The 9,993-nt window shown below is 53.8% G+C and overlaps 1 protein-coding gene across 2 annotated transcripts; it reads right to left on the bottom strand.

Moving 5' to 3' along the window:
* Positions 1–5,089: 5,089 nt before the first annotated feature.
* Positions 5,090–9,744, bottom strand: PCDH8 (protocadherin 8). Of its 2 annotated transcripts, none has more exons than XM_069602165.1 (3): positions 6,903–9,744; positions 6,511–6,718; positions 5,090–6,051 (listed from the first exon to the last, which is right to left on the bottom strand). In XM_069602165.1, the coding sequence occupies exons 1-3, from the start codon at positions 9,528–9,530 to the stop codon at positions 5,675–5,677; spliced, it is 3,213 nt and encodes a 1,070-aa protein (XP_069458266.1). In that variant the 5' UTR covers positions 9,531–9,744; the 3' UTR covers positions 5,090–5,674. The 2 variants fall into 2 exon arrangements, with proteins under 2 accessions (XP_069458266.1, XP_069458267.1); XM_069602166.1 differs by having other exon boundaries at positions 7,197–9,613.
* Between the last annotated feature and the right edge of the window lie 249 nt (positions 9,745–9,993).

Raw genomic sequence — 9,993 nt, 5'->3', positions numbered from 1 at the left:
TAGGATGCTGAATTTCTCGGTCCCTTCTGATGCTGCAGGCATATTTAGCCCAGACCCCCTGTGGCAAAGTCTGTTAACTTGTAGATGCAGAGTCTGTTGGCTGTGGAGTGTAACCACGACCTTTTGTGCTTGGCTCAGTGAATCATGCTATTCAGCAAGTGCTTTCATTGAATCCTCATTATGTACCAGACAATGCACCAGGTACTGGGGATGGAGAGATGAAAGACGCAGACAGTCCTTGATTTCATGGGCTGGTGGGGGCTGAGGAGGGGGCAGCATAGGTGAGGGACAGTTTGGTAAGTGTTGAGGAAGCCCACAGCTGGTGGCTGGGAGAGGGGCTGGCGTGATCCGTGAATAATTCTGATGGATAAGAAGAAAGGGCTGGAGAAGAGGAAAAGCCTGGGGTGGGGACAGAGGAAGAGGAGCTGAAAGTCATTGCAGGCAGCGGGATCAGGGAGCAGGGCGAAACACAAGCAGATTCTTCTGGCCAAAGCGCCGGGTGGGTGTTGGAGTGAGAGTGGGGGGTGTAGGGATGGGATGGAGTAGCGGGTGGACCAGAAAGGGACAGCAGCAGGGTCCAGCTTGGGGCCAGAGGCAGGGCCAGAGGACTGGGGGTCTGGGATGCCATGGAGCACTGCGGACTTTATCCGAAAGGCTGTGGGAAGTCAGGAGGGCAGTAATCAGAGGAGTGATGAAAGCAGATTTTAGAAAGGGTCTTCATGACCAGCACGGAGGATGAACAGAGGGAAGCCGGTAGTGAATCCAGGGTGAGCAGGTTGGAGACTCACGCTGCAACCCGGGAGAGAAGCGACGAGAGTGTGGCTAAGGTGGTGTGCCTTCACTTCGGACCAGAAAGAGTTTTTTAAAATCTCAACTCTTCCCAATAGTAGCTGTGTGACCTGTGACGAGTTACCGCACTCCTTCAAATCTCACTTTCCCCATACGTAAGCCGGTGACGTAGTCGATAAGTTGTGTCGGACTTGCGACCCCATGACTATGGCCCTCCAGGCTCCTCTGTACTCGGGAATTCCCAGGCAAGAATACTTCTGTAAAGGGCTTGGTGCAGTGCGTAAAACACAGTGATCACTAAAAACTGGAGTCCTTACTCTTATTCTTTTGCATCCATCCTGATTTGGACAGTCCCCCTGAAAGCAAGCACTGAAGCAAAAACTGGAGTGCAGGAAGTTTGTTCGGGAGCTGATCCCAGGAAGCACAAGTGACTGAGTGGGGAAAGAGACAGGCAGTGAGAGAGTTGCCACCCAGGTTTGGATTCTCTTGCGACCCTCAGGGACACTGTACAGAACACAGCTCAGAGTTGTCCTTCCAAGGGGTGGGAAAGCCGGGGTATTTATCCACCAACGCCTGTCCCTGATAAGCTGAGGGTTGCCTCTGTAGGTCTTAAATCCCTGGTACTTCCAGACTTCTCTGTACACAGTTTGAATAAACTTCTGTGGGCCCAAACACTGGTGGGGCCCCAAGCTCTCAGCAAAGTCTCAGGCTGCAGAGGCCAATGTCTGGATGGAGACTCACATGGCAAGCAGAAGCTGGAGCGAACACAGAGGGCTGCGGCGGGGATGTAAGCAGGGCTTCCTACCTGCTGCAGTGGAGCGAAGGAACAATTCAACAGTAGCTGGGAAATGGAATCACTGGATCTTGGTGAGCAGAAGTAAGAAATTCGGTGGCATCTTAAAATGACTTTACTGTTTGGTCTAAATACTTAAAATGACTTTAATATTTGGTCTAAATACCAAATATTTAGCTTGGTCTGAAAAATGCAGAGTTTAAAACAGTTGCCAGAGGGGTAGTTTTTGGTGGCCAAGAAGGGAGAATGATTTTGATTTGGACGTGTTGAGTTCGAGGTATCTGAGATCTAGCCAAGGGTCATACTGGATAGGCAAATGGAATTTTCCTAATTCCCCATTAAACTATGCAGGCTTCACTTTGATATGTTGAACTTTCTGAAACAAGTTTTATGGGAGCAAACCTTGCATTCTGCTGATGAGTGACGATTTCCCCTGCCCCTGCCGCAGAAGTGCATTTAATCTGGTGGTTTACGTGATGGCTTTTAAACCAGCCTGTTGTTTCTTTCTGCCTGCTGTTCTCTTATTAGGTGACTTTGAACCTGTTGGCGAATTCCACTGCAGATTATTTCCCTCTGAAGAAATGGAATGATAAATACTCTCTTGAGTTGTTGCATGGCTGTTGAAAACTAGACAGCATTTTCAAAGCCCTTTGGAATTGTTGCAAAGCACAGTGCCCCATCAAGTACTATATTACTTTGCTTCAGTTTGCCTTCGAAACTTAACAGCGTTCCAATTATCCTGTGGTTACTGAATCCAGGACTAAAGTGAATATGCTTATTTTCTAAAGTAGAAGTTTTAGATGATAAAAGCTTGTATTTGCCAAGTGCGATAAACCAGATATTTAGCTAATTGTGGCACGGAACTCGTCCTGATTTTATATACATGCATATTTCTTCCTCTCCATGTACATGTATATTTGTATCTAGAGACATGCATCCTGTTTTCGCTCTATTTCAGAATGTATTTTTCAATAGATGTGGAAACCACTTACATTTTAATTTTCTGAAGTGGTTTCTTTGATGGATATTTTATTATAGGAAGTGTAGGACATCCAAGTCAATGGGGCCAGACAAAAAAAGTGAGATAGGTAAAGTCTGGCTCTAGTTCTCTATCAAGGTGACCTCCCACGTCCCCAAGCGCCTTCCAGATCCCAATGTCCACTGTGGAGGTACTCCAGGGTTGTAGGCCTCCACCTCCAAAGACGGATTTGTGGAACCATCACAAACCTGAGGGCTATACTTGCTTGAAGAGTGCTGCTTGTAAAGCCATACTTGCTTTAGCCATACTTGCATATGAGGCTCTGGTCTCCACAGTGAAACTGGAAGAGACGAAGATTGCAAACCCTTCTCTGAACAAGACCAGACATCCCGAGTCTGTTTTCTCTTCCTGAGTGGATGGATGTGTGTGTTAGCCGCTCAGTGCTGTCTGACTCTTTGTGACCCCATCGACCATAGACTGTCAGGCTCCTCTGTCCGTGGGATTCTCCAGGCAAGAAGCCTGGAGTGGGTAGCCAATCCCTTCTCCAGGGGATCTTCCTGACCCAGGGATGGAACCTAGGTCTCCCGCATTGCAGATAGGGCTGCACTAATATAGTAGAGACTGGCTCCAGAGGAAGGCAAGAAAGGAGGAAGACAGGATGTTTTACTATAGGCCAGACATGGTCCTATGTGTTCTGCATGTATATTATCCCATTTAACTTAATAAAGCAATATACTTCCTGACAAATATGCTTGAGAATTATAATTTCTCAAGGAAAAACAGAGCGCTTCTTTCCTCTAGCTCTTGTTTCTCTGAGAGTTACTTTGGTAACTCTTAGATGAGTACCCTTGTAACCTTCTCTCTCTCTCTCTCTCTCTTTTTTTTTTCATTTAGACAATTTTAAGGGCTGAATTTTGTTTTAAATTTTTTCTTTTTAAGTTCCAAGCAACTTCAGGTCTTGTAATGGTCATTCCTCTAGGGAAAGATAGGACAGTAAAGTCAAAGAGATTTTGAAAACGAAATCTAGGGGGGATTGAAACAAGTTTGCAGAGCACAAAATAAGATAACGAAATAAGACGACAATGACACTATTTTGCTTTTGAAGGAGAAGAGCTGGCAAATGCATTCAGAGATTGGACGCTTTTAGGCTGCTAATAAGGGATTATTCATTTTTCTGCTCTGCGTTTGAAGAGACTGGCTCAAGAAGAAAGCTTTGGATGTTGGAATGGGAGGTCTAGCTGGGGTCTGGCCACATCTAGCATTTTGTTCCAGGAGCTTAGGTCTGTCTGGGCTGTTCGAGCTCGTCAAGTGCATTTTCGGCTCAACTGCTGGCAGAAACCACTGAACTCTGCACAGGCCATGAGGAGCAGGGCGCTTGTGTGTGCCCACCCTGCTGTTCAGCTTGGAGCCACCACTGGTTTCAATTAGGACTTCAACAGGCAGCTTTGAGGGCTCCACTATTCATTACAGAGCCTCACTCTCTATAATTAGTAATAAAGGAACACAGGCACTTCACAAATATAAAGTGCTAAACAATAATCAGGCAGTAAAGGCAGTGCATTGGGACTGTTCTACTTAACTCTTTGTTTTTTTTCAAGTTAAAAAGAAAAAGAAATTCATTATTTCATTTTATTTTCTTGCCTTGAATAATCTTGGTTAAATCTTATCCTGGCCACTTACTAGCTTCATGACTTTTGGGTGTTTTATCTAAATTGTGTCCCTGCTTCCTTATCTGTACAGTGGAGATAATGATAGTTCCCATCTCATGGAGGATGTTTGAGGATTAAATGAGATGCAGAGTATCTTTGTAAGGAGCTCCACTCATATAAAAGCTCATTCAGGCAATGTTAGCTCTCATTATTAATTTCTAATAAAATGAATGCACAGAGGATAAGACAGGTGTAAGTCTTTAGTGTGTGTGTTTAAAAACCTTCATTACGTACATTTTCAAACACAAATACACACACATAATCCCATGCTAGCACTGACCACGACCAGTATGTTTTCAGTCTGTGACATGTAGCCTTGTGCTTTCCTCCAGACTATTGTAAAACACATCCCAAGCATCATTTCACCCATAAGTTTGAGTTTCTTTTTGGTATTGAAATCCTTAATATTTGAGCTAAGAGCTTCTTGGGACTATCTCATCTTAATCTTGAACCCCAGTTCTTAGGAGCTATACCAGTTAGTAAAAGCTTTACAGAGGTTTGCTTAATTAGTGAAAGAACAGTCCAAACTCAGTTTTCCTCCACTTTTTAGTAGATGCTCCGTAAACATTTGTTGAGTAAATCAATGAGGGCAGGAATTTTATAGCATGCCTGACATATACGGAGAGGCATTTGTTTTACAAAAGCAACCAATATACTTGACTGAGATGCCAATACTTGAAATCCCACAGGTTTAAAGTTGCTGTGAACACTAATAATGCCCAAATAATTAGCACTTGAAAAAAAAGTTTAATTCTGCTACTCAGATTATTTGTGAAAGCCTGACTGTAGGCAACTGTAGGAAAAGCAATTAGCAGATTCTTCAAACACATGACAAATCCTTTATTACTGTGCTTATAAGTGACACGGTTTACAGAAAACCAAATGTAATTAAATAACAATTGAAATCTACCACAGACTCAAGATATACAAGTTATACTTGGCCAGGCAAAACTTCTCAAACACTAGGTTGTTTCAGGTGAAAGATAAATTTCCATTAAGTAATCCCAACATATTTTTTTTTTTTTGTCTAACAGACAGTTCCTTTGGCAATAACTTCCACTTTAGCTTTTATTATATAAAAATATAACAAAATTTCATTATATACAAACATTACATTACACCATGTACAGGTTAAAAACACTAAGAAAATGGCAAGCCGCAAGGGAAATGAAAGTCAATAGCATGATAAGAAAAAATTAAATACTGCACACATTTCATAAAAATTACATTAACTACATTTTTGTTTGCAAATACCAAACAGTACCAATGTGATTGGAAATAGCTTCCAACAACTTCATTTTAAGGCACATCTTGCATATTTCTATATACAACACTGAAACCGGTCAATAACTTAGGGACGTCTCTGGAGTGGCCTGTGTATGAGTGACAACATGCAGCATGGGTTTATACATTTTCATTGGCTTCCTTCTTTGGGGACAGGTACCTGCTAGGGGGGGACTGATACAAGGGCACCCCGATCTCCTGCAAGTCTGGGAGCCTCCCTGGCCGAGGTGGGGAGAGCAGAGTGGCTGTCCTGTCATAATCCCTGTGCAGCACCTTCTCGTAGACGCTCTGCAGTCCCACGGTCTTGGGCAGCTGGGCCTGGTAGTAGCTGTCCCTGCGCAGAGGATCCCGGGGCAGGGACGTGCTCTTGCAGAAGGTCGACATCTGGGCTGGGGGGTGAGTCGAGGCGTGTGTGCTGGGCCCTCCAGCGCAGGAGGGGCTCCAGCAGCGGTCAGAGTGGCCCAGGAGCTTACACTCCGCGGTGCACGCCCACAAGCCTAACAGAAAAGAGAAACGCAAGGGAGAAACACAAGCACGATGGTTACTGAGGTTACACGAACGGTCAGGGGCAGGGCGGCTGAGAAGGGAAGCGTGTAAGAAGATGAACGCCCTGATCTAGATCTGAAATGAGCCCTGTTTCCTGTAAGGCCACCTTAATACGAAGCTACCTACGCTTTAGGGAAGCAATGCATAAATAAATAAATTAAAGAATTCCCCTTCTCAGCTAATAACTTAACAGGATGGGGGGTTTATTTAGGCGGTGGCGCTGTCTCAACGTGGCATTTTGGCATTCACCGTTTGAGGCAGCCTGGAAACCGGAACTCAAGGACAGAAAAATGCGGGGACGGGGGGAGCGGGGGTCTGGGAACCGAGATGCAGAAGAGAGGCCCCGCGGGAAAGCAAGGGCGGGGCGTGGGGGAGGGCGCGCTGAACCGGCGCGAAGGAGGAGCCCTCACCGCTCTGCATGTGGTTGATGAGGTCCTTCTTCAGAGCGTCCCCGCTGATGTCGGAATCGCTGTCGTTGAAGTCACTGTCCCCTTTGCCGCTGTCTTTGCCGCTGAACTTCTCTGCTTCCCGGCCGGAGATGGTGTTGAAGGAATGTCCCTTCCAGACAGCCACAGGGGGCGCCGGCTCCTTGCCGAAGCCGGGGGAGGCGCCGTAGGGCTGCAGCCAGGAATGGGGGCAGCAAGCAGGGGTGAGGGTTGGACAGAAAACAAAACAAAACAAAAAAACACAAGTGCGACAGGTTAGGCGTCTCCCGCGCACGCACCCCCAGGCCCCTCCAGTCCCTTCCCCCAGCCTGTCCGCGGGGCACCGAGCGCGGCGCCCGGCCGAAGGAAGGCCTCACCTCGGCGTGCGCGCCGCGGAGCCGCTGCTGCCCCTCGAAGTGACAGGCGCTTTCCCCGGTGGCACCGCCGCCCTCCGAGCCCGGCACTTCCGCCGCGGCGGCGACCGCGGGCGGGGGCGCGTCGGCCGCGGGGCTGCCAAAGGGCGCTTTGCCGCTGCCAGGGAAGGTGAGCACGTCGAACATGTTGGGCCTGGGCCCGGCTCCCCGCGCGGCCTCCTCCGGGGAGCCGGGAGCCGAGGCTCCGCCGCCCGCCGCCCCGGGCCGCTCTTCCCGGCGGGGCCCCCCTTTGCGCACCTCCTTCTTGCGGCGGTTGCAGGTGGTGGCGATGGCGATGATGGCGGCCAGCAGCAGCGTGCAGCTCCCGGCCAGCACGATGATGATGATCAGCGGCGTGTCCCACTGCAGCGCCGGCCCCGACGTCGCGAGCCGCGAGCCGGGCGGGCGAGAGCGCTCCGGGTTCCCCGCGCCTGCCGGCGACGCCAGCGCGCGTCCGCCGCCCGCCGTCACCACGAAGCTGACGGTGGCAGTGGTGGAGAGAGGGGGGTGGCCGCCGTCGGATATGACCAGCAGTGCCCGGAAGACTTGGCCGGGCGGCTCCTGCGAGAGGTCGCCGGTGAGCACGATCTCCCCGGTGCGGGGGTCGATGGCGAAGGCTTCTCGCGGCTCCTGCTGCAGCAGGTCGAAGGCCAGCTCCCCGTTGGCACCCTCGTCTGCGTCCCGGGCCTGCACGCGCGCCACCGTCGTGTCCTTCGCTGTGCGCCCGGGGACCACCACTTCCAGGGAGCCGTTGGCTGGCGCCGGGTGCACCAGGATCGGGGCGTGGTCGTTCTGGTCCAGCACCCGCACTTGCACCAGGGCACTGCTGGAGAGCTGAGGGGAGCCCCCGTCGCTCGCCTGGATGCGCACGTCGAGCTGGCGAAGCGTCTCGTAGTCGAAGCTGCGCAGCGCGTAGATGGCCCCTGTCGCTGGGTCCACGGAGACGTAAGTGGACACGGCTCCCCCAGCCCGGCCCACCTCGGCCTCCAGCAGCCGGTAGGTGACCTGGCCGTTGCGGCCCAGGTCCGGGTCCCTGGCGGCCACCGTGGCCAAGTAGGCCCCGGGCGGGTTGTTCTCGCGCACTGACACCTCGTAGACCGGCCGCGTGAAGAGCGGCGCGTTGTCGTTCTCGTCGCCCACGCGCACCGTGTAGGGCCGCACTGTGCGCAGCGGGGGCGCGCCGCGGTCCTCGGCCACCAGCGTCAGGTTGTACTCGGAGATGCGCTCGCGGTCCAGGGACGCGGCGGTCACCACCAGGTAGCTGCCCGCGTAGGCCGGCTGCAGCCGGAAGTGCTCGTGCCCGTAGAGGGCGCAGCGCACCTGCCCGTTGGCGCCCGAGTCCCTGTCCGAGGTGCTGACCAGCGCCACCAGGCTCTCGCGCGCCGCCCCCTCCGGCACCAGCGAGACGGCGCCCGCCTCTGGCGTCCCAGGCCCGGTCGACGAGGTGGCCTCCGCCCCACCAAGAGCGGCGGCGGCGGCGGGGAAGGGCGAGGCAGCAGGCGCGCCCGGGGCGGCCAGTGGGGTGATGGAGATGTCCGGAGCGTTGTCATTGACGTCGCGGAGCCGCACGATGACCTTGCAGGTGGCGGCGCGGGGCCCGGGGCCGCGGTCCTGCGCCCGCACGTCCAGTTCGTAAGTGTCCTGGCGCTCGTAGTCCACGGGCCCCGCCAGGGTGAGGCGGCCGGAGCGCGGGTCCAGGCGGAAGAGGCGGCGCGCCTCGGGCGGGGTGCGGGCCCCGAAGGCGAACACCACGTCGCCGTTGGGGCCCTCGTCGGGGTCCGCCGCGTCCAGGTCTAGCAGGAGCGAGCCCACTGGCGCGTCCTCAGCCAGCTCCACCTCGGCCACGGCGCCCTGCGGGAAGGCCGGGCTGTGGTCGTTGGCGTCCAGCACTCGCACGCTGAGGGCGGCCGTGGCGGAGCGCGGCGGTCGGCCGCCGTCCTGGGCCACCAGCCCCAGGCTGTAGGTGGCCTGGCTCTCGCGGTCCAGCTCCTGCAGCAGCACCAAGTCGGCGCACTGGGCACCGTCCGCGCGCGTCTGCAGCTCCACGCGGAAGGGGCTGTGGGGCTCGGCTAGGCGCACGCTTTGCAGCCCGTTGGCGCCCACGTCCTCGTCCACGGGCACCTCCAGGGGGATGCGCGTGCCCACCGCCGCGCCCTCAGACACCTCCACGGGAATCTGGGCCCGGGGGAAGCGCGGCGCATGGTCGTTGATGTCCCTCACCGACACCTCCACGTGCACCAGCCGGAACTGCTCCTGGGAGAAGCTGACCACGTCGAAGGCCAGCACGCACTGAGGGGCCTGGCCGCACAGCCGCTCTCGGTCCAGGCCCGCGTCCCCGACGGTCAGCTGCCCGTCGCCCTCGCGCACTCGGATCAGCGAGCTGTTGAACTGCTTCATCAGGCGGAAGCTTGTGTCTCCGGACACTTTCATATGCAGGTCTTCGGCCAGGGTCCCGATGACCGTGCCGGGGGCATCCTCCTCGAAGGTGCTGTATCTCACAGTCTTGCTCTGGGCCACCGAGAGCACCCAGCAGAGGCTGAAGAGCTGCAAGGGGAAAAGGCAGGGGCTGCCCCCGCGCCTGGCTGGACTCATGCCGCCAGCCCCAAGCGCTATTCCAAAATGCTGAGCGAGCGATTTCCTCTGTGGTTTGCAGGTCCGGGCTTGAGTCCCAGGCTCCCAAGTGCACGCTTGTTTTGCGAGCCGTGTGCAGGAGAAGTCTGCAGGCTGCAGCTCCGAAGCTCCGGCGGGCTCGGAGGACGCGTGGATCCCGCCCACACTCGGCACCTTCCCCTTCACTCTTCGGGCTGGAGCTGCGCGGCTGTGTGCTGCCTCCGCTTTTATAGCCGCCGAAATGCAAATCACCCGAGCTGGGCAGCCAATGGCGGCCTGGCTCTAGCGCTGCCGCTACGCCAGCCCCTGACGATCGCTTTACGGTGGAGGGGCTTAGAGGGGAAAACAAGAAAGGGAAAATAGAGAATCTTTCCTTTGTTTCTTTAACTCCTTTGGCTTTTTTCATCTCCTGTCAGCGCTCTGCGTGCAGAGGAGTTGGCACAGG

The sequence above is a fragment of the Ovis canadensis genome, chromosome 10 (assembly GCF_042477335.2).
Source record: "Ovis canadensis isolate MfBH-ARS-UI-01 breed Bighorn chromosome 10, ARS-UI_OviCan_v2, whole genome shotgun sequence".
Lineage (NCBI taxonomy): Eukaryota > Metazoa > Chordata > Mammalia > Artiodactyla > Bovidae > Ovis > Ovis canadensis.
This window is presented reverse-complemented; position numbering and strand designations above follow the sequence as displayed.

Bases quoted from the DNA above. Each gene is read 5' to 3' on its own strand.
- PCDH8 (XM_069602165.1), bottom strand. From the start codon at position 9,530: ATGAGTCCAGCCAGGCGCGGGGGCAGCCCCTGCCTTTTCCCCTTGCAG. The intron at 6,719-6,902 runs GTGAGGCCTTCC...TCCTGGCTGCAG, and splicing joins TCCGCGGCGCGCACGCCGAG to CCCTACGGCGCCTCCCCCGG. The intron at 6,052-6,510 runs GTGAGGGCTCCT...CTTTTCTGTTAG, and splicing joins CATCAACCACATGCAGAGCG to GCTTGTGGGCGTGCACCGCG.